This window comes from Pogoniulus pusillus, chromosome 8, assembly GCF_015220805.1.
Source record: "Pogoniulus pusillus isolate bPogPus1 chromosome 8, bPogPus1.pri, whole genome shotgun sequence".
NCBI lineage: Eukaryota > Metazoa > Chordata > Aves > Piciformes > Lybiidae > Pogoniulus > Pogoniulus pusillus.
Window position 1 is genome coordinate 9,018,387 of NC_087271.1, and position 24,136 is coordinate 9,042,522.

General features: G+C 48.7%; 1 protein-coding gene across 8 annotated transcripts in view; it reads right to left on the reverse strand.

The window, feature by feature from the left end:
* The window catches only part of CFH (complement factor H), an 81,516-nt gene that overhangs the window by 16,246 nt on the left and 41,134 nt on the right, over positions 1–24,136 (reverse strand). For 3 of the 8 annotated variants that reach the window (XM_064147144.1, XM_064147146.1, XM_064147145.1), the window contains 11 exons: positions 23,886–24,062; positions 23,077–23,253; positions 21,938–22,114; positions 9,143–9,325; positions 8,558–8,758; positions 7,839–8,015; positions 6,439–6,621; positions 4,252–4,452; positions 3,533–3,709; positions 2,367–2,567; positions 1,905–2,093 (listed from right to left, as the gene is read on the reverse strand). In XM_064147144.1, coding sequence (XP_064003214.1) covers positions 1,905–2,093; positions 2,367–2,567; positions 3,533–3,709; positions 4,252–4,452; positions 6,439–6,621; positions 7,839–8,015; positions 8,558–8,758; positions 9,143–9,325; positions 21,938–22,114; positions 23,077–23,253; positions 23,886–24,062 — 2,043 coding nt within the window. Of the gene's footprint in view, positions 1–620; positions 1,785–1,904; positions 2,094–2,366; positions 2,568–3,532; positions 3,710–4,251; positions 4,453–6,438; positions 6,622–7,838; positions 8,016–8,557; positions 8,759–9,142; positions 9,326–19,647; positions 19,849–20,536; positions 20,720–21,937; positions 22,115–23,076; positions 23,254–23,885; positions 24,063–24,136 lie in introns of those variants that run through there. The other 5 variants (XM_064147150.1, XM_064147151.1, XM_064147149.1 and 2 more) reach the window with 4 other exon arrangements.

Below are 24,136 nucleotides of genomic sequence, written 5' to 3' on the forward strand. Positions count from 1 at the left end.
GCCCTCAGCGTAACTCCCTGGCAGTCCTGAACTTCACTGCCTTTGTACAGTCGCATGTAGAATCACAGAGTAACAACCAGGCTGTCCAGGACCTTAAGAGGCTGTTTCCCAGCCTGTCAGGGAACCTGTTCCAACGTTTGTCTTTCTGGTGAAACTTTCTTCCTGATACCTAACTGGAATTTGCTGTACTGCATGTTTGTGTCTTGTCTCACCACTGCACATCTCGTAGAAAGGGCACAGCTCCATCATCCCTGTCCTGTCCCCTTAGGAAACCAAAACCATAGTTAAAACCTTCTCTGTGCCTTCTTTTCTCAAGAACGGCAGTGGGAGCCACAATAAAAAGGGATTTCTGTTCAGGATGTTGTTCGTGCTATACTAAAAGTTCCCCAGAGACCTGTGTTTCTGAAGTGGAGGAGAAACAGAAGGTGAGGAGGAGGCGAGTCAGAAAGATTGGGCTCAGAGTGAAATCCAGAAAGCTTTGTGAAGTGTCATTTGTGGGGCTGCAGGAGCCCATTCACTAGTTAATGCCTGAGGTCATGCTGGGCTGGCAAGATTCATAAACACAAGTGAATGCTATGCACCTCTGGAAACGTTAGTTACATGCTTATGTTCCTGTGTGGTTTTCTAAAGCATGTGCATAGTTCCTTCAAAAGTGGTTCCCAGAGGTGTTAATACTGGACATTTGTCACAGACTTGCATTTAGAACACAGCTTTTCTGTGAGATGCTTTGAAGTTCTGGCAGTTGTATCAAGTAGCACGGCAATGCAAGTGACAGTCATTTAGAGTCTGAAGCAAGAGCAATACCTGCAGGGCAAGGAGATTTGCCCCGTGCTGCACAGTGTCACTTGGGCTGACTGTATGGCCTTAGAACAGTGAATGGCAAGAAAAAGAACTGCTCCTCAGCTGCACAGCAGGATGAGAGGCAGCAACAACTTCCTGACCAGCAACACATCCATGACCTGGAAATGTGTTAGCTCCAGCATGCCAGTGTACACCATTTGCCTGCACTGGAACAGCCACCAGAACAGTAAAGAAGGTTCTGGCCCTATGAAAACACCATCAAGACACTCTCTTATAAACTCTCAAGGCAACAGGTCCCGTTCCAGGAATGGTACCAAGAAGTCATCTCTGCCTGCAGCCAGATAGCTGCCACTACTTGCATTCCAGCATCTTGCCCTGCCAGCAAACATCAAGGAGCCTTAGGTTCCCTACAAGAACCGTGTCTGTGATCTGAAGATCTCCTTGAGTTATTTAAAGGAGACTCCATTCACTTGCTCCTCCTGATCAGGCAGGCAGGGGACACAGCTCTGCACAGAGCCCAGGGCAGTTCCCAGGTGAGTGCATGGAGAAGAAGCCGGAGCAGGCAGGGCCAAACACACCCTACTTGCTGCTGAACAAATTACATGAATGTTTTAATTCTTGTCTCAGCAAGCCACCACAAGCAGCCTATTTCTGGACACAATGGTTCACCAAAGTAACAGTGAGATGAGTATCGAATGGGTCAGTGCAAGCACAGCTATTCACTGGGTAACATGTAAGGGCATGTACAAAGCTAAATACAGTGGCAGAAATGGGGAAGATGTGGAGACAGTGGAAACATAGTCATCCAGAGCAAAGAGAAACCCAGTAACATACTCAAGGCCAGAACGCTGGCTGAGCTGCAAACAAAGCAAAGCAAAATGAGAAATGCCAGGAAAAACTGGGCTCAGATCTCTGGGTCACTTGAAGGATCTTCCATTTGCACAGCTGGGCTCCTTTGTGCTGTTGCCATTTATCCAAAGGTCCTACACAGGAAGAGAAAGCAAGGGGTAAAGGTGTGAAGACGAAGCCTGGGCACATCACAGTGGCTCCTCAGAGTAGCAGACAGGCAGTTGTGCCCCATGCTCTCAGCCTCGAGCACTTACATGCACAGACAGGGTATGTCACTGCTCCGTTCTTGCATACTGCGTTGAATTGCTCAGGGTATGAAACTTGCTGCTTCCTCCAGGTGCAGTGAAATTCAATGGTTTCGCCATGGTGGTAGGTGGATTTTGCCCAATACCCTAATTTGATATGATTTCTTGCCATAATGCTCGGATCCACTGTACAGTCCTCTGCAAAAAGTACTTTCATTATTTGCCTGTAGACCTCACGCTGGACAACTGCTACTCGGAAACTGTTGGTACCAGCTGAGTGTCCTTAAGAACTCTTTCCCCAGCAGTCTTTCCATGCTGGTTATGTTCTCTGTAGCACTGCACAGGATACTCCCACACCCTTGCTCCTCTCCAAGTGCTCCCCCAGCAAAGCTAAAGGCTTTCACCTTGCCTTCAGCACTAAACATGAAACAAAACTCTGGCTAAGCTGTGCCTCAGTTGGAGATGACTTACTTGCTGGCTTGCAACGAGGGTATTGTAGTGTCCCCTGCACACACCGTACTTGAAATGGGGATGATTCTGGGTCCTCTGTGTATCCTCTTTTACACTGAAATTCAATAACATCACCCAATTTTGAATACAGCCTTTTTCTGCGGGACCATCTCAGCTCAATATTGTTTGTGTTCATGTCTTCTTCAGATGCTGTACATGCCTCTGGAAAGAGGCAAAAGCAGAGAGTCATCACAATGCACTGAAGCACCAGAAGAAACTTGTTTTTCTGTAGAGCCTACAGAAGATGTTTGCATCAGAAAACCATTTCCAGCTGTTTTCTCTGACCCTCTTTTACCTGTGCCTGGAAAGACATGGACATCTAAGCCTCAGGGAGAAAGATCTCTGGCTGAGACCCCACACAGAGCTGCTGTCAAACCTGCCCTTCCAACAGACCTTGCACTAGCAAATCTGCAGAGAAGACTCAGACTCCTTGGTTGCAGCAGTGAGCCTCTGCACTTGCATTTATGGCCTAGAGCTACAGGATGGAGCCTGATCTTAATTCTCCTGTGGTTTCTGCAGACCTTCCCACTCCCACCTGAGTGGTATTTGACTCAAGGGCTGAAACTTTCTGCATGTCTAATGAAAACAAAGGAGATTATTCAGTGTGCTCATGAACTCTTAGGAGGCACCAACAGAGCACTTCGCATAGGCTTACATCAAATTCTGCCCTCAGCTGATTTATCAGCTGATTTGACTCCCTGGCATTCGATATTGCAGCTCACCATCTGCACTATGAGAACATCAATGAGCAGAGGAGCTGTGGGCTCTGTTCTCCAGCACTGCTGGCAGAAGTTCTCACTCTCTTCTCATTGTGCAGGTACAGAAAGTTGATGCCAAGAAGTCCAAGGGAGAGATGTGAAAATCAGACCTGGCCAGCAAGTGCTCTCAGTCTCAGGATAGTTTTCTCCTTGTGGCCAGCTTGAGTGAGGCCACCCAGGTCACTCAGCTGGGAAACTCATGTGCATATAGACCTCAGAAAATGTCCTTGCCAGATACGTTGCAGTAACTGTGCCTGGCACAAGGTGAAAATCTGGAGAAGTAAACGCTACCAGGTCAGCCTCCTGACGGTCTCACTGGCAGCTAAGAACCTCTGTAGGAGTGACTGTCTGAAGAGAGAGAGAATTTACCTTTGCACTTTGGCAGCTCTGTCCAGGTCCCGTTGTCACACGCTACAGTGGCAGCCCCTGTCATCTCTGCACCTTGCCAGCACTGATAGCGAGCTGTCTCCCCAGGCAAGTACCTTGCCTTTTTGGTACCTTGGACTCGACCACCAGCAATTTCTGGAGGAGGCCCACATGTCATATCTGAAAAGACAGACTGCAGCAGTCACCTTTGTAGTCACAGAGGTGTTCCCTGGCACAGACATCAGTTAGTGCTAACAACTTGGTTACAGTTTCTGTCCAAGATTTCCTTCTCAGGTGTGTCACAGCTCTCAGAGTTCACCACAGAGAGGGCAATTAAGTGTGACAGAGGCAGCACTCAGCCACTGTCAGGAGATGGCAGGGTCAGTGAGAGATGCTGGGAAAAGCCAGCATTTCTGTAGCTACCGGAACAGGCTACCCAGGTCGTTTGTGAACTCTCTTTCTCTGGAGATATTCAAAACCCATGGACATTCCTGTGTCATCTGCTCTAGGTGATCCTGCTCTGGCAGGATCTTTTGATGTCCTTTGCAATCCTTAACATTCTGTGATTCTGTGATTTGTGGCACTGCCCTCATCACCAGCACTGCACAGGACACTCCCGCACCGTTGCTCCCCCAGGAAAGCTAAAGGCTTTCACCTTGCCTTCAGCACTAAACATGAAACAAAACTCTGGCTAAGCTGTGCCTCAGTTGGAGATGACTTACTTGTTGGCTTGCACCGAGGGTATTGTATTGTCCCCTGCACACACTGTGCTCTAAATGGGGACGATGCTGGGTCCTCCATATATCCTATTTTACACTGAAATTCCATAAAGTCACCCGATAGAGTATACAGCTTTCTGAGGAAGACCCACTTCAGCTCAATATTGTTTGTGTTCATGTCTTCTTCAGATGCTGTACACGCCGCTGGAAAGAGGCAAAAGCAGAGAGTCATCACAATGCACTGAAGCACCACAAGAAACTTGTTTTTCTGTAGAGCCTACAGAAGATGTTTGCATCAGAAAAACTTTTCCAGCTGTTTGGTATGATCCTCTTTTACCTGTGACTGGAAAGAGAGGGACATATAAGCTAAAGGGAGAAAGTCCTCTGTCTGAGACCCCACACAGAGCTATGGTGAAGCATTTTCACTCTGCCAGTCTTTGGTGGAGGGGCTGCAGCTCCAAAACAGAGGCCTCCCTATGCCTCTATGTGCCTGGACATGTTTTTCTGCCAGGACCCATGGTGGTAAACAGGTTGCGTAACACACACACGGCCTGTCCGTGTATCCCTGGGGTCCGCCCAGGTGATCCCCATATTTGGGAGGGTCCAGGCAAACAGCTCCTGCCTATTAAGGTAAGGTCTGGCTTACTGCCAACCTGTTTGGTCGCTTTACATGGCCAAAAGAGCCACGAATCTCGGCTCAGAGTCTATAAAGAGGGGTGCAAAGGTGCACCACGTGTTGAGTGTTCAGAGGTTCAGACTCCACTCTCTGATCCATATAGCAGCACCCTGCTGCTCTGACCTGCTTGCAAGGCCTAGACACAGGATTGGGCCCTCACTTACATACTCACTGAGGCTCAGCCCTCTTGCATTGATCTCAAGGCGCAGTTATCCTGTCTGCATAACCTTTAGAAGCAGAGCACATTCACGCCTGCCTTTGATACATATATGGGGAGCCGATAGCCCCCTAAACTAAGTCTCATAGCAGCCTGGCACACATACTGCATGCCTGCTGCCATAAGCCTGAAGAATCAGGTCAGTAGACCTTCCAGATTGTCTGCAAACCCACAAACACAGCCTGCTAGCTGTGAAAGGACCGTGCCAGGAGCTGCATGGACAAATCCTTCTCGTGCACCTGGAATCCTGCCAGCTGACCATCCCTGGACATGCAGCATCCAGAAGAACCAGCAGCATCGAGGCAGAGACCACTTCACACCAGGGGAGAAGGTTAGAGATATAATGTTTACCCCAGAGACTGGGAACACTTATCATTCTTCTCGATAGCTGGGAAAGATTCCAGCCTCACCAGGACACACTGGGTACACGCTGTGACACAATCCCGAGAGGGTGATTAATAATCAAGAGCAACACATTTAAGTAAGCTTTGATTTCTTTGTAGAATAAGGCACCTCTGCCTTAGAGCACTCACAGTTTCAGCCCCTGCTGGGCAGACAGTATAGCTGTTAAGCAGGCATTAAGCCTAAGGGAATCTTTCTCTCTGTCTATAGTTGTTGATAATTTGAATAATTGATAATCCAATCCCTGTAAATATATCATATCCTAACTGTTTTCATAACTTTGCACAAAAGAACTATTCAGTGGTTGGGGGTGACAAATTTGTAAATATTAATTTTAATAAATAATTTTATAAAAAATTAACACTGCCTCAAATTAATTTCCCACCTCCCCCTAATAAGGGAGAAACAGACAAATCCCCCTCCGCAACACAGTTACACAGGGCAAAGTCAAAGAACATATGGCGATGTTCCCAGGCACCAAAGAACTTCCCTGTGCCTTTTTTGAGATCTCTCCTTCCCTTCTGCTCAGCACTCCTCTGAATTTGCTTCCTCAAGGCCATGGCACAGGCACACCCTGAATTTCCCGAGCACTGACACCATGAGGAGACACTGAGGGATCTGGGATGCTTTAGCTTGGAGAAGTCTGGGGGCAATTCAGCCAAACTGCCCCTTCCCAAACCCACTGTGGTGTTGGTGAAAGACAGCAGAGAGGGGGCCACACAAGCTGGCTTCAAGAATAATCCTCTGGACAAAACAGGGACTCATTGGTGTTCTTCCCTGCCAGCCTTGCAGCCTCCTGCACAAGCACTGCTGTACAATTGACACCTTCAGGATCTGAGAAGGCAGCTGGGGCAGAGACAGAGTCTTTGTCCACACAGCAGGTGCTGCAGCTTACCTAGGCAAACTGGAGGGTTCATCCACTGGCCATTATTACAGGTGATAGTCTCAGATCCTTCCATTAAATATAAATGTGGACATTTGTAGGTCAGAGTTGCCCCATCTGGATATTCTTTCTTGGGAAAGGACAGAATGTCTCCATTTTCAATAACTGGTGGGGGGCCACATTTCCCCTTTATCCCTGGAAGAAAATTTCCCATCAGAGAGAGAGCCACAAGAGTTTACTTGTGATGGAGGCCTTGCCACAACATCCCAAAATCCCTGGGGAGTTCAAAGGAGCAGTAGTTTGTCCTTCTGCAGTGCTGAGACTCACAGCTGCCAGCTCATCCTGTTTGTTTGCCCAGAGCCAAAGTGCTTGCAGCTGCCTGCAGGACCTGCTTTCGTCCTGCATAACAGTGTAGTGGCGAGCACTGCTCTTTGTGTGGCTGTGCCTGATGCCTACCTCCTCCCTGAACTGCCTGAGCAGTAGAGAAGTGAATCTGAGTGCAGGTAGTGGTGACTGTCACTGAACTGCACCACTGTGACCCCTAATGGCACAGCCTTGGCTTTGTGGGCTGCTTACAGCTGCTGGGGGGTGCCACCTGCCTCTCCTGATGCACTGCTTCACAAATCTGAATACCTATTCAAGCAACACACTGCTGTCAAACCTGCCCTTCCAACAGAGCTTGCACTAGCAAATCTGCAGAGAAGACTCAGACTCCTTGGTTGCAGCAGTGAGCCTCTGCACTTGCATTTATGGCCTAGAGCTACAGGATGGAGCCTGATCTTAATTCTCCTGTGGTTTCTGCAGACCTTCCCACTCCCACCTGAGTGGTATTTGACTCAAGGGCTGAAACTTTCTGCATGTCTAATGAAAACAAAGGAGATTATTCAGTGTGCTCATGAACTCTTAGGAGGCACCAACAGAGCACCTGGCATAGGCTTACATCAAATTCTGCCCTCAGCTGATTTATCAGCTGATTTGACTCCCTGGCATTCGATATTGCAGCTCACCATCTGCACTATGAGAACATCAATGAGCAGAGGAACTGTGGGCTCTGTTCTCCAGCACTGCTGGCAGAAGTTCTCACTCTCTTCTCGTTGTGCAGGTACAGAAAGTTGATGCCAAGAAGTCCAAGGGAGAGATGTGAAAATCAGACCTGGCCAGCAAGTGCTCTCAGTCTCAGGATAGTTTTCTCCTTGTGGCCAGCTTGAGTGAAGCCACCCAGGTCACTCAGCTGGGAAACTCATGTGCATATAGACCTCAGAAAATGTCCTTGCCAGATACGTTGCAGTAACTGTGCCTGGCACAAGGTGAAAATCTGGAGAAGCAAATGCTACCAGGTCAGCCTCCTGACGGTCTCACTGGCAGCTAAGAACCTCTGTAGGAGTGACTGTCTGAAGAGAGAGAGAATTTACCTTTGCACTTTGGCAGCTCTGTCCAGGTCCCGTTGTCACACGCTACAGTGGCAGCCCCTGTCATCTCTGCACCTTGCCAGCACTGATAGCGAGCTGTCTCCCCAGGCAAGTACCTTGCCTTTTTGGCACCTTGGACTCGACCACCAGCAATTTCTGGAGGAGGCCCACATGTCATATCTGAAAAGACAGACTGCAGCAGTCACCTTTGTAGTCACAGAGGTGTTCCCTGGCACAGACATCAGTTAGTGCTAACAACTTGGTTACAGTTTCTGTCCAAGATTTCCTTCTCAGGTGTGTCACAGCTCTCAGAGTTCACCACAGAGAGGGCAATTAAGTGTGACAGAGGCAGCACTCAGCCACTGTCAGGAGATGGCAGGGTCAGTGAGAGATGCTGGGAAAAGCCAGCATTTCTGTAGCTACCGGAAGAGGCTACCCAGGTCGTTTGTGAACTCTCTTTCTCTGGAGATATTCAAAACCCATGGACATTCCTGTGTGATCTGCTCTAGGTGATCCTGCTCTGGCAGGATCTTTTGATGTCCTTTGCAATCCTTAACATTCTGTGATTCTGTGATTTGTGGCACTGCCCTCATCACCAGCACTGCACAGGACACTCCCGCACCGTTGCTCCCCCAGGAAAGCTAAAGGCTTTCACCTTGCCTTCAGCACTAAACATGAAACAAAACTCTGGCTAAGCTGTGCCTCAGTTGGAGATGACTTACTTGTTGGCTTGCACCGAGGGTATTGTATTGTCCCCTGCACACACTGTGCTCTAAATGGGGACGATGCTGGGTCCTCCATATATCCTATTTTACACTGAAATTCCATAAAGTCACCCGATAGAGTATACAGCTTTCTGAGGAAGACCCACTTCAGCTCAATATTGTTTGTGTTCATGTCTTCTTCAGATGCTGTACACGCCGCTGGAAAGAGGCAAAAGCAGAGAGTCATCACAATGCACTGAAGTGCTGCAAGAAACTGTGATTCTGTGACCCCGTGCTCAGAGCCTGCAGTGTCTGACATTGGGAGCCCTGCAGAGTGACGGAGATCCCTCACACAGTGCAGTTCAGCCATTCTCCCCCTTCCCAAACCCACTGTGGTGTTGGTGAAAGACAGCAGAGATGGGGCCATACAAGCTGGCTTCAAGAAGAAGCTTCTGGGCAAAACAAAGTCTCATTGCTGTTCTTCCCTGCCAGCCTTGCAGCCTCCTGCACAAGCACTGCTGTACAAGTGATGCCTGTAGGATCTGAGAAGGCAGCTGGAGCAGAGGCAGAGTCTTTGGCCACACAGCAGGTGCTGCAGCTTACCTAGGCAAACTGGAGGGTTCATCCACTGGCCATTATTACAGGTGATAGTCTCAGATCCTTCCATTACATATAAATGTAGACATCTGTAGGTCAGAGTTGCTCCATCTGGATATTCTTTCCTGGGAAAGGACAGAATGTCTCCATTTTCAATAACTGGTGGGGGGCCACATTTCCCCTTTATCCCTGGAAGAAAATTCCCCATCAGAGAGAGAGCCACAAGAGTTTACTTGTGATGGAGGCCTGGCCACAAATACTGCTGGACAGTGTGCCGGCACAAGTGTGAGTGCCCGCAGAAAGCAGGGAGAAACCCAAATCTCCGGGGAGTTCAAAAGAGCAGGAGTTTGTCATTTCTGCAGTGCTGAGACTCACAGCTGCCAGCTCATCCTGTTTGCCCAGAGCCAAAGTGCTTGCAGCTGCCTGCAGGACCTGCTTTCGGCCTGCATAATACTGTAGTGTTTAGCACTGCTCTTTCCTAGTCCTCTTAACTCCTGAAAAGGACTGATCCTTTTTCAGAAGAAGTCGACACCAAGAAGTTTCCAGAAGATTTAATTCAAGGGTGATCTGCTTGGTCACAGAAGGTAGGTTCCTGCTGAAGTGCTGACGCACACCCTAACCACCGGGGCAGAGGACATCACCCACTGAACAGACCATACAGGGAAGAGTGTAAGACACATCCTCCTTTTAATGTGTTTGCAAAATGAAGACTCCTGTAGCTCCTTCTGTCTTTCCAAGCTATTCAAAATGCTTGCTTCACACTCACACCTGCCCCCTCCTGGCCCTCCCCCCCCTCCCCCCCAAAAAAAAGGACTTTGTAATCATGAGGAAAAGATTTTTGTCTAATACCACAGGTTTTTCACTAGAGCTTGTTAATATCAGTGCTTTCAGACAGCAAGCTGAGAAAGTACCCTCTGAAGTCTGGGATTTAAAAATTAGGATATTTAATACAGGAAGAGCTTCTCTACTCCGTTTGTCACGGAATCATAGAACGGTCCGGGCTGGAAGGGACCTCTAGAGGTCATCCAGTCAGGCCCCCCTGCAGTCAGCAGGGACATCCCCACTAGACCAGGTCACCCAGGGCCCCACCAAGCCTCACCATGAATGTCTCCAGGGAAGAGGCCTCAACTACCACCCTAGGTAACCTGTTCCAGTGCTCCATCCACCTCCCTCGTCGTAAACAACTTGTTCCTCACATCCAATCTAAATCTGCTCTTCTCAAGCTTGAACACATTGCCCCTCGTTGTGATGGTTTCGGCTCTTACCTGCCCCCCCACATTTTTTGAATTTGCCCCAACTAACTCAGTCAGCCTCTGGGAATATAAATGAAGCTATTTATTTTACAGCAGCAAATATACAAGCAGCTATTCACAATATATACAGTTAAATACAGAAATATACAAAGGATAAACAATACAAAAGCACAACTCCCCTCCCAGAAACCTGGGTCCCCAGGAGGGGCTCTCAAACCACCCCAACACCTCCTCTTGCCCTCTCAACCTTACCCCAGTTCTCAGGAAGAAGAGAGGTGCAGCCAAGAGGTTAGGGAGCAAGGTTAGTGGCAGCAAGGTGAATGAGATGTGACTAGGTCTGAAGGCAAAGGCAGAATGAAAAGACAAAATGGAGAATGTTTTACTTCTTCCCAGAGGTCTCAGCATGACTGTGAGCAAAGAGACACAATTGTTTTTCATTTCACTGCCTGTTATCTAGTTCTTTTACCAAAACATTCTAGCTTGCTTCAAAATAGCACACTCATCCTGTCACTGCAGGCCTTTGCAAACAGCTCCTCTCCATCACTCCTGTAGGTCCCCATCATGTACTGGAAGGCTGCTATTACGTCCCCTCAGAGCCTCCTCCTCTCCAAACTGAACGATCGCAGCTTCCTCAGCCTGTCCTCATAGCAGAGATGCTCCTTTTCTTGGCCCTCCTCTGGACCCGCTCCATCAGGTCCATGTCCTCCCATAACGAGGGCTCCAGAACTGGACGCAGTACTGCAGGTGAGGTCTCAGCAGAGCAAAGTGGCAGAATCACCTCTCTGGATCTGCTGACCACACTTGGTTTGATGCAGCCCAGGACACGATTTGCCTTCTGGGCTGCAAGTGCTCACTGCCTGCTCATGCCCAGCTTCTCGGCCACCAGCACCCCCCAAGTCCCTTTCCATGGGGCTGCTCTCTTAACACCTTGTTCCGCAGTCTGTACTGACAGTGAGGATTGTTCTGTCCCAGTGCAGGACCCTGCACTTACTCTTGTTGAGTATCCTAAGGTTCACCTGGGGCCACCTTTCCACTCTGTCCAGGTCCCTCCCTCCTGTCCCTTTGGTGTGTGGGCATCACCACGCAGTTTGGTGCCATCTGCAAACTTGCTGATGGTGCCCTTGTCCCACTTTGTCACTGATAAAAACAGTAAATAGCAGCGGTCCCAGAATGGATCCCCGAGGGACACCACTTGTCCCCATTCTCCATTTGGACTTCGAGCCATTGAGCAACACCCTCTGGATGCGACCATGCAGCCAATTCCTTATCCACTGAACAGTCCACCCATCAAACCCACCTCTCCAGTTTGTCCCTTATTTCTGAGTTCGACTGTACTTTTATTGGCTATTGTGTCGAATGAGGACACTTAATTCTACCTGGCTTCCTATTTTGGTTTAGAGAAAACAAAACCCACAAAAGAGGGACATGTTCTGATAACAGCTAATTATTCTTTGTTGTTGTTGTTTGATGCACTTTCTTAGCTGCTGAATAAAAATAAACCTGCTGGCAGGTTTGTGCACTTCAAAACTCTATCAATTCCATCATGGACTCACCAAAACTGGGACGGTTTCATTTGTATGTTGGAAAGGATGTACTAAATGCATACCTTCAAATCCCTAACTGAGGGACCAAGAGAGCTGGAATTAATCATTTACTGTTTATATGGGATGTGGCCTGTGTTAGAAACAACTCAGGCTGCTTCCTTGCTGTCATTATACAGGTAGCAGCTTCCATTAAGCCAAGCATAAAGCATCAATTCACACAGAATTCAGATGCCCACATGCAAACACACAGCTCACACAGACTTTTAACACAAAGCTTCAACCAGGAAGCCTGCTTGACCAACAGTAATAGTTGTCCTGGATAAATCAGGTACTGCTACATTCACATTCCTGTGCAGTCTTTCTCACTCAAGTGAAGCATTGTGAAAAGGATGTGCAAATTCAGGCAATCTCTCTTTTCAAATCCCAGGACTTTCTTTGGACTTGTTTGCACACAAACTAGACTTTATCAGGTGCTGCATTTCATTCATATCCTACTTTTTCAAGGTAAAATCCATTGGATTGTTTTTAATAAGGACCTTCGTCACCTTCACTTAAAATAAAAACCAATCAGGACCAGTTAAAGACACCCTGCATTAGCTCAAAATCACACAGCAGCACTTCCACAACAGACCACAGAAAGAAATCCAGAGAGAGATGGAATTAAACTACTACAAATACATTAAACAACGGAAACACAACAACACAAGAAAAATAAATTGCACAGAAAATATCAGAGGCTTTCAAGAATATACCCTGAATATTAGCTACATCTTTAAACCTGTACAAAACTAATATTAGCTACAACTTTAAACATGTACAAAACTATACCTGCATACATTTATCTCATTTAATACATCAAACAAAGTCTGTCAGCCGTAAGACACCATGGAAGCTTTTCAGTCCATTTAGTAATCATTCTTGCCTCTCCAACGATCTCACAGATTGTTCCATGCAGAAAGAAGGGCACATCCATTGAATGTTTTCTATTTTAGTCTCCCAGCTGTTTACAGGTTTTAGCTGTTCAAATAATTAAACATCCTTGACGAGCTCTCTGGCTCTAGTGTTTGGGAAAGTGACCCTTGAAGAAGTTGTGTGAGAGATAAATACCAGCAGCAGTTATCCAGATAAACAGACGAACTAATACCGAGGAGAGGACACTAAATACTGCAGATGCTAAATACTGCCAGAAGAAATCTCAAGTACTGTTATTGCCAGATGTTCATTAAAACAGGCTACAACGCAAACATTTAATCTATATCTTGCTTTAGTCACCAACTTTGCCTATGCTTTAAGAAAGGGTTTGGTTTTCTTTTCACATTTGAACTTACCTCTGTCTGCAGCACAATACACCCAACCTAACAGCAGAGCTGTATAGGCCAGCAACAACATCTTAGCGTTTCAGAAACCCAGCAGATGCCATCAGTACCATAACCTGCCTTTTCTGACTGCTTTGTGCTATTTCCACACCTCCTTTCCTCACTAACTGCTCCAGGCACTGACCTTGCAGAGCATTTATACTCCAGTCCCGGTAGTCACTTCCCCTAATCCTCTTGCAACACACAGGTGCTTATTTTTGTCCCTCTCCAAACATTGCTAAATGAACATGTAAATAAGCGCCTGGCAACTTCGGTTGCTGCAGTTCTCCCCCGTGGCCTGCTTGTTTTAACATCACACTTTTTTCCCTGCAAATCCCTCCCAGTCTCAGGTAAGTTTATTTCTTTTGGCGTCCAGAAGAAGTTGTAAAGAGAAATAATGGGTTGATTCCTTGTGCCTTGTATGCTAAAATAAAGAGCAGAAGTTCACATGAAAGACGTGCAAAAAGTCACTTTACTACACGCATTCCATTCCAGATGTGTGCTGAAAACATCAGAAATAAAGAGCAGAGACAAATACAGAACCTACAACTGGCTTACTAACCCACTGGCTCTCGTGTAAGACAGCTGCTCAGAGCAAAGGAAGTACAACCAATCAAAGGCTTGATTAAAGAAAGCTAGGCCGTGTTGAAGCATTTGTTTCAGTGCCACATGAGAAATACTAAGCTGGAGATGATGAGAATTAATTGCAAGATGATGATGAACTACCCAAAGAAAACACAGTACAGACTGTGCTAAAAGAAGAACTATGAGCTTTATGAGAGGTGCACCCCAGAGGAAATGTGCATCAAACAAAAAGAATTACCTGACACAGAGAGTTTGGGGTTGTTTTTTTAACCTGGTCTGTGTTTTCAGTTACCAGTACTAAAGAACTGCCAGTGAACAGCCACCGAAAGAACGTGAAGGTGCACAAGTCCATGGAGCACGATGAGATCCACCCATGGCTCCTGAGGGAACTGACAGAGGAAGCTGCCAAAGCACTGCCCATCCCATTTGAAAAGTCATGTCAAACTGGAGAAATCCCTGCTGAGAGGAGAAGGGGAAACACAAGCCCTCTTCAAAAAGGGAAAAAAGGAGGACCCCAGAAACTACAGGCCACTCACTCTCACCTCTCTGCCTGGCAAGCTCATGGAGCAGATCCTCCTGAAGGCCTTGCTGAGGCAAACAGAAAATGAAGGAGGAGATGACCAGTGGTAACCAGTGTGGCTTCTCCAAGGGTAAATCAGGCCTGACTAACTTGATGGCTTTCCATGAAGGAGTTACAGCAACAGCTCATAAGGGAAGAGCCACTGATGCCCTCTACCTGGATCTATGGAGGCATCTGAAACTTGTCCCGCATGACATCCTGGTCACCAGATTGGAGAAGTATGGGGTCAAGGGGTGGACCACTCATTGGATAAGGAATTGGCTGGGTGGCTGCTCCCAGAGTTGGGATCAATGGCTCACTGTCCAAAGGGAGAACAGTGAGCAACCGTGTGCTGAGCTGCATCAAGAGATGCAGGATAAGGGAGTTGACTCTCCCTCTTTGATGTCTCCTCAGACATCAACTGGAGTACTGAAATCCAGGTCTGGTGCCCTCAGCATAGGAGGGGCATGAACTGCTGGGCCAGATCCAGAGGAGGGCCACAGTGGGCTGGAGCACTTTGCCTGTGGAGACAGACTGAGAGAGTCAGGGCTGTGCAGCCTGCAGAAAAGAACACTCTGGTAGAGAGCCTTCTGGTGCCTGAGGAGGGCCTAGTGGAAAGCAGGAAGAGACTTTTCACAAGGGCCTGTTAGATTACTTGGGAGCACAAAATTAAGCTTCAGTACAAATTGCATGACTACAGTCCCTGTTTTCAGTTTGATTCCTCTAAGCTCTGCTCAACTATTTACTAAGTTGCCAGTTTACTAGCCAGCTATTACCACTCTGAAATGCAAAAGGCAAAAGCAAGCTTCTATTGCAACTTAGCTCCTCAAGTATGGAAGCAAATGTGAATCAACTCAGGCAGAAATATTAATGAGGCTGCTAGAAGATACAGTAGAAACACCATTGACTTCCCAGCTGATCTATCATTCATAGGCTTCAGAAAAGGGCTACAGTTAGTCTCAGCACTTTACTTTTACAACAAACCATTGCAAAGTGCAGGCTTCACTTCACCTCCTAATTTGGCAAGCGGAAAAGATACCCAGGCAGAGAGGAAGCAATGTTTTCTTGGAAAAGGCAGCCAGCCTGTCCAAGCAGAGAAGCAGCCAAGAGACAAAAACAAGGCTCTGTGGCCACAAATCTTCTGCAGCAAAATAATTCAGCATTTTGTTAAATTAGGCTTTTAGAGAGCTCTGCCCTCAGCACACAGCACAGTAAAACAGGCAAGAATAAGGCAGCAGCTCACGCTCTGTTTTATTTATTTCCCTTATCAGCCAAAGCAAAGAGAGAGAGAGTTACCTTTGAACTCTTGCCACATGTGTGCATCTGTTTTACACACAGCCTTTCTGAGAAGCACACTGTGAATGCTGAATGCAGCAAGCTGTGTAAAGGGGTAAGCACCATAGCCCAGGGATCTCAGCACCGCACACAACCTGGGTTACAAGTCGCTTTAAAGGAGGAGCAGAGAAGTTACGCTTAAGACTGTGCTAAAGAGGGAAGGTAACAACAGCAGAGATAACCCAAGTCCTGAACTGCACTGGCTGTCGCTTACCTGTAGAGAGCCATGAAGCTGAGCTGGCTTTTCAGCGGGGCATATTCTTTTGTGCTACACTCCAGGCTGCCACACTTAAGCTGCTACTGTACTTGCCACATCAGCTTTCAACTAACTTACCTTTTGCACAGCCATCCAGCTGAACGGAAAACGCTTCCTTCTTCAACGGGCAGCATGAACGCAGGCAGCCTAACATGTGGGGCTTAAACCATAAGCTTCTCCTTTATCATTCAGCTTCTGAGCCAGCAGAATCGCCATCTGCAAACTGTACCAGGGCAAGAGCTGCTTATGGCCTCCTTCTGGGGAGGAATGCTAGGACTGAACAGCTGAGGTGAAGACCCAATCTGGGAAGGCAAATGATGACAGGCTGTGGAAACGTAGTAATATTTGTGTTTACCAGAGGAGGGGCATTGGATGCTAGGTGTGAAGAGCTGTCACAAAGCAGGACCAGAGCTATGTCACTGAGCAGAGAGTGCCTGACTAAAGAGGAGCAAGAGACAAAGTTAGGAAAGACCCAAGTACTCTCAGACGACTACCATCAGTAACACGGGCGCTGCGCAGCGGCTACCTATAGCTCCCGAAGCCTCACCTGAGCGCCTCCCGTTTCGGGGACTATATACGGAGACGTCAGAGGAAGCCCAGGTGCTGCAAGAGGAGGTCGCCGGCTGCAGCGGAGAACTCCAGAACACCCCCAAAGCGGGGGCCGGAGTCGTGCTGGTGCTCAGCGTGTGAGGCGCCTTCTCCGTTCTGCATGCCCAGTCCCGGTCCTGCACGGTGGTGTCTCCGTGCGGCGCCGTGCAGAACACCCGAGAGGCGCCGAGACTCGGCAGCGGTGCCCGCGGAAGCGCCACCAGCGCAGCACCGCCTGCCGCACCTCCCACTGCCTGCCGCTCTCCGACCGCCACCAGCGCAGCACCGCCTGCCGCACCTCCCACTGCCTGCCGCTCTCTGCCCGCCACCAGCGCAGCACCGCCTGCCGCACCTCCCACTGCCTGCCGCTCTCTGCCCGCCACCAGCGCAGCACCGCCTGCCGCACCTCCCACCTGCCCGCCGCTCTCCGCCCGCCACCAGCGCAGCACCGCCTGCCGCACCTCCCACTGCCCGCCGCTCTCTGCCCGCCACCAGCGCAGCACCGCCTGCCGCACCTCCCACTGCCTGCCGCTGTCGGCCCGCCACCAGGCGCCAACGCCCCCTGCCTCTGCGCTGCCGAGAGGCTTCCATTGGTCGGCAGGCGGAGGTTCCCTCGCAGTCACTGCAGTATGCCAATGAGCGCTGGCGCCATTGGCTCGCCTGGCCTCTGCGGAGCGCTCCTGGTTGTCAGCGGGGCCCACGCCACGGCAGGCGGAGCTGTGCCGCCAGGGGTCCCTGGAGCCGCCGCTCCCCGCAGCAAGCGCAGGCGCACTCTCGCCGCGGAACGCTCACCTGCGTATGCGCAGCCGCCGATTCTGGCTTCCGAGGCGCATGTGAGTGCAGAGAGACGCTGAGTTGCGCTGCTGCTTTTAAAAGAAGCATCGAGATACCAAAGCCCTCAGCGTAACTCCCTGGCAGTCCTGAACTTCACTGCCTTTGTACAGTCGCATGTAGAATCACAGAGTAACAACCAGGCTGTCCAGGACCTTAAGAGGCTGTTTCCCAGCCTGTCAGGGAACCTGTTCCAACGTTTGTCTTTCTGGTGAATCTTTCTTCCTGATACCTAACTGGAATTTGCTGTGCTGCATGTTTGTGTCTTGTCTTTTGTCTCACCACTGTACATCTCGTAGAAAGGGCACAACTCCATCATCCCTGTCCTGTCCCCTTAGGAAACCAAAACCATAGTTAAAACCTTCTCTGTGCCTTCTTTTCTCAAGAACGGCAGTGGGAGCCACAATAAAAAGGGATTTCTGTTCAGGATGTTGTTCGTGCTATATTAAAAGTTCCCCAGAGACCTGTATTTCTGAAGTGGAGGAGAAACAATGGTTTCTAGGGGTGTTAATACTGGACATTTGTCACAGACTTGCATTTAGAACACAGCTTTTCTGTGAGATGCTTTGAAGTTCTGGCAGTTGTATCAAGTAGCACGGCAATGCAAGTGACAGTCATTTAGAGTCTGAAGCAAGAGCAATACCTGCAGGGCAAGGAGATTTGCCCCGTGCTGCACAGTGTCACTTGGGCTGACTGTATGGCCTTAGAACAGTGAATGGCAAGAAAAAGAACTGCTCCTCAGCTGCACAGCAGGATGAGAGGCAGCAACAACTTCCTGACCAGCAACACATCCATGACCTGGAAATGTGTTAGCTCCAGCATGCCAGAGTACACCATTTGCCTGCACTGGAACAGCCACCAGAACAGTCAAGAAGGTTCTGGCCCTATGAAAACACCATCAAGACACTCTCTTATAAACTCTCAAGGCAACAGGTCCCGTTCCAGGAATGGTACCAAGAAGTCATCTCTGCCTGCAGCCAGATAGCTGCCACTACTTGCATTCCAGCATCTTGCCCTGCCAGCAAACATCAAGGAGCCTTAGGTTCCCTACAAGAACCGTGTCTGTGATCTGAAGATCTCCTTGAGTTATTTAAAGGAGACTCCATTCACTTGCTCTTCCTGATCAGGCAGGCAGGGGACACAGCTCTGCACAGAGCCCAGGGCAGTTCCCAGGTGAGTGCATGGAGAAGAAGCCAGAGCAGGCAGGGCCAAACACACCCTACTTGCTGCTGAACAAATTACATGACTGTTTTAATTCTTGTCTCAGCAAGCCACCACAAGCAGCCTATTTCAGGACACAATGGTTCACCAAAGTAACAGTGAGATGAGTATCGAATGGGTCAGTGCAAGCACAGCTATTCACTGGGTAACATGTAAGGGCATGTACAAAGCTAAATACAGTGGCAGAAATGGGGAAGATGTGGAGACAGTGGAAACATAGTCATCCAGAGCAAAAAGAAACCCAGTAACACACTCAAGGCCAGAACACTGGCTGAGCTGCAAACAAAGCAAAGCAAAATGAGAAATGCCAGGAAAAACTGGGCTCAGATCTCTGGGTCACTTGAAGGATCTTCCATTTGCACAGCTGGGCTCCTTTGTGCTGTTGCCATTTATCCAAAGGTCCTACACAGGAAGAGAAAGCAAGGGGTAAAGGTATGAAGACGAAGCCCGGGCACATCACACTGGCTCCTCAGAGTAGCAGACAGGCAATTGTGCCCCATGCTCTCAGCCTCGAGCACTTACATGCACAGACAGGGTATGTAACTGCTCCGTCCTTGCATACTGCGTTGAATTCCTCAGGGTATGAAACTTGCTGCTTCCTCCAGGTGCAGTAAAATTCAATGGTTTCGCCATGGTGGTAGGTGGATTTTGCCCAATAGCTTAATTTGATATGATTTCTTGCCATAATGCTTGGATCCACTGTACAGTCCTCTGCAAAAAGTACTTTCATTATTTGCCTGTGGACCTCACGCTGGACAACTGCTACTCAGAAACTGTTGGTACCAGCTGAGTGTCCTTAAGAACTCTTTCCCCAGCAGTCTTTCCATGCTGGTTATATTCTCTGTAGCACTGCACAGGATACTCCCACACCCTTGCTCCTCTCCAAGTGCTCCCCCAGCAAAGCTAAAGGCTTTCACCTTGCCTTCAGCACTAAACATGAAACAAAACTCTGGCTAAGCTGTGCCTCAGTTGGAGATGACTTACTTGCTGGCTTGCAACGAGGGTATTGTAGTGTCCCCTGCACACACCATACTCGAAATGGGGATGATTCTGGGTCCTCTGTATATCCTCCTTTACACTGAAATTCAATAACATCACCCGATTTGGAATACAGCTTTTTTCTGTGGGACCATCTCAGCTCAATATTGTTTGTGTTCATGTCTTCTTCAGATGCTGTACACGCCGCTGGAAAGAGACAAAAGCAGAGAGTCATCACAACGCACTGAAGCACCACAAGAAACTTGTTTTTCTGTAGAGCCTACAGAAGATGTTTGCATCAGAAAACCATTTCCAGCTGTTTTCTCTGACCCTCTTTTACCTGTGCCTGGAAAGACATGGACATCTAAGCCTAAGGGAGAAAGATCTCTGGCTGAGACCCCACACAGAGCTATGGTGAAGAATTTTCACACTGCCAGTCACACAGGGCAAGGTCAAAGCACGTATGGCGATGTCCCCAGGCAACAAAGAACTTCCCTGTGCCTTTTTTGAGATCTCCCCTTCTGCTCAGCACTCCTCTGAATTTGCTTCCTCAAGGCCATGGCACAGGCACACCTTGAATTTCCCGAGCACTGACACCATGAGGAGACACTGAGGGATCTGGGATGCTTTAGCTTGGAGATGTCTGGGGGCAGTTCAGCCAAACTCTTGCTTCCCTAACCCACTGTGGTGTTGGTGAAAGACAGCAGAGAGGGGGCCACACAAGCTGGCTTCAAGAATAATCCTCTGGACAAAACAGGGACTCATTGGTGTTCTTCCCTGCCAGCCTTGCAGCCTCCTGCACAAGCACTGCTGTACAAGTGATGCCTGTAGGATCTGAGAAGGCAGCTGGAGCAGAGGCAGAGTCTTTGGCCACACAGCAGGTGCTGCAGCTTACCTAGGCAAACTGGAGGGTTCATCCACTGGCCATTATTACAGGTGATAGTCTCAGATCCTTCCATTACATATAAATTTGGACATTTGTAGGTCAGAGTTGCCCCATCTGGATATTCTTTCTTGGGAAAGGACAGAATGTCTCCATTTTCCAGAACAGGTGGGGGGCCACATTTCCCATTTATCCCTGGAAGAAAATTCCCCATCAGAGAGAGAGCCACAAGAGTTTACTTGTGATGGAGGCCTTGCCACAACATCCCAAAATCCCTGGGGAGTTCAAAGGAGCAGTAGTTTGTCCTTCTGCAGTGCTGAGACTCACAGCTGCCAGCTCATCCTGTTTGTTTGCCCAGAGCCAAAGTGTTTGCAGCTGCCTGCAGGACCTGCTTTCGGCCTGCATAACAGTGTAGTGGCGAGCACTGCTCTTTGTGTGGCTGTGCCTGATGCCTACCTCCTCCCTGAACTGCCTGAGCAGTAGAGAAGTGAATCTGAGTGCAGGTAGTGGTGACTGTCACTGAACTGCACCACTGTGACCCCTAATGGCACAGCCTGGGCTTTGTGGGCTGCTTATAGCTGCTGGGGGGTGCCACCTGCCTCTCCTGATGCACTGCTTCACAAATCTGAATACCTATTCAAGCAACACACTGCTGTCAAACCTGCCCTTCCAACAGAGCTTGCACTAGCAAATCTGCAGAGAAGACTCAGACTCCTTGGTTGCAGCAGTGAGCCTCTGCACTTGCATTTATGGCCTAGAGCTACAGGATGGAGCCTGATCTTAATTCTCCTGTGGTTTCGGCAGACCTTCCCACTCCCACCTGAGTGGTATTTGACTCAAGGGCTGAAACTTTCTGCATGTCTAATGAAAACAAAGGAGATTATTCAGTGTGCTCATGAACTCTTAGGAGGCACCAACAGAGCACCTTGGCATAGGCTTACATCAAATTCTGCCCTCAGCTGATTTACCAGCTGATTTGACTCCCTGGCATTCGATATTGCAGCTCACCATCTGCACTATGAGAACATCAATGAGCAGAGGATCCTTGGGCTCTGTTCTCCAGCACTGCTGGCAGAAGTTCTCACTCTCTTCTCGTTGTGCAGGTACAGAAAGTTGATGCCAAGAAGTCCAAGGGAGAGATGTGAAAATCAGACCTGGCCAGTAAGTGCTCTCAGTCTCAGGATAGTTTTCTCCTTGTGGCCAGCTTGAGTGAAGCCACCCAGGTCACTCAGCTGGGAAACTCATGTGCATATAGACCTCAGAAAATGTCCTTGCCAGATACATTGCAGTAACTGTGCCTAGCACAAGGTGAAAATCTGGAGAAGTAAATGCTACCAGGTCAGCCTCCTGACGGTCTCACTGGCAGCTAAGAACCTCTGTAGGAGTGACTGTCTGAAGAGAGAGAGAATTTACCTTTGCACTTCGGCAGCTCTGTCCAGGTCCCGTTGTCACACGCTACAGTGGCAGCCCCTGTCATCTCTGCACCTTGCCAGCACTGATAGCGAGCTGTCTCCCCAGGCAAGTACCTTGCCTTTTTGGCACCTTGGACTCGACCACCAGCAATTTCTGGAGGAGATCCACATGTCATATCTGAAAAGACAGACTGCAGCAGTCACCTTTGTAGTCACAGAGGCGTTCCCTGGCACAGACATCAGTTAATGCTAACAACTTGGTTACAGTTTCTGTCCAAGATTTCCTTCTCAGGTGTGTCACAGCGCTGAGAGTTCACCACAGAGAGGGCAATTACGTGTGACAGAGGCAGCACTCATTCACTGTCAGGAGATGGCAGGGTCAGTGAGAGCTTCTGGGAAAAGCCAGCATTTCTGTAGCTAATCCTTACAGCACAAGAAGTCACTCCAGCTTTCTGTCATGCCCTGGCACTCCTGGGCATCACAGGGGTAATGGCTGAGATGGTGCTCTGCTGATGTACAGGACTCTGAAAGGCCATCAGCACTAGAGAAGCTTGCCAGCTTGCACTGCTCAGGGGTGGGCAAGCACAGTCAGTTTGTTGGAGGTATTTGTGAAAGCCAAGTAGCACTTGCTAACCCTGCAGCCACAGATTTGTGGCTGGGGATGGCAGCACAGCTCCTAAGAGTTTCTGCACACAGAGGCACTTCCAGTTCTACAGCCCTAGCAGATATGACATGGTCTTGATGCAAGTCTCTGCTGGGATCTGCATTGGCTCGGGTGGAGCCCTGGGGAAGAAGAGCTGCTTCTCTCCCCTCCTGCTTCTTCCATTCAGAGACCGCCTGACAGGTTTGAACAGAACAGATGAGCCCTTACATTGTCTTTCTATGACTCTGGGGAAATGCCTGTATCATATGGAGCATGATGGAGCAGCACATTTTGGGTCCTGCTTCTTCAAGGTGCTGAAAAGACTGCCAATATTTCAGAAGCATCAAACAAATTAAAGTGCCGTGCATGGGAGCAACAGTAGGTACAAAACTGGGGTACACAAAGGAGGTAGAAGTGAAAAAGGTAAAGTCTTTAGACTGTTTAGGTAAACAAAGTGCCCCTCCAGAGGTAGCAGGCAAGACAGTACAGATTCCTACCTGTGCAAGTTGGTGGGTTTGACCATTCACCATTTGTACAAACAATATAATTTTCACCCATCATTTGAAAATCGCTTCCACATTCATACTGCACTCTGGCACCAGGTCTGTACCGCTCCTGATGAGTGCTTGTAATGTAAGCATGGGGAATTTCAGGTGCAGCTCCACAACTGTTATCTGGAAAGAGAGGTGCATTTAAGAACAGTAGTGCCTCAACATTAGCAGTGCAGCAACAAGACAATTAGAGAACATTGCACCCTGGAGCACCAGTATGGAGTGGAGCACAAGTGGTGTGTGACATGCAGGATATTTGCTGCAGGCAGAAAATGTTTCCACTGCAGTGCTTCACCACACAATGGAGTGACTAAAAAGAGAAGAGCACTTGCAGAGTTAGCTGAATGTGCACCTTGGTGCTGTACAGCAATGTGTGCCAGAGGGCTGGGGAGTGATCACTATTTGAAGGCAACTTTCAGCAACTGACACTCTTAGTGGGGTGAAAAGAAGAGCTGTTCCCTGCCAGTTATCTCCTCAGTTGTCAGCAGCATCCATTCTTCCATAGCCCTTTGCTTGCTTGATTTCAGCAGAGAGCTTAGTTTCACCTGCTAGCTTCAGCTCACAGGGGACAGGATGTCTTTGCTGATCTACCCTGCCAGAAAGATAGATGCTGTAGCAGCCCATTCAAAGCCTATTCAAACCTGTTGGCTCTCTTGGCCTGACTCAGTCGTGTGCCTGAGTTGACATAATTTTAATTCACAGCATGAATGGCTAAGGAGGATGGTAGACTACTCACTTAGAAGTAGAACCTATACCTTCACAGGAGGGTGGTTCTGTCCAGTTTCCTTCTCTGCAAAAAATTTCAGGAGAACCAATGATCTGGAAGCCTGCCCCACAGTGGTAGTGAATTGTTTCTCCAGGCTCATAACTTTCTTTGTGCCTGCCTTCAGGCTGAGCATTGGCAACCCTTGGAATACTTCCACATGGCAGTTCTGAAAAGACACAGAAAGCTGATGCATGTGCTGATGTGATAGCACTCTGCCCGTTCTAGTGTTCCACCAAACAT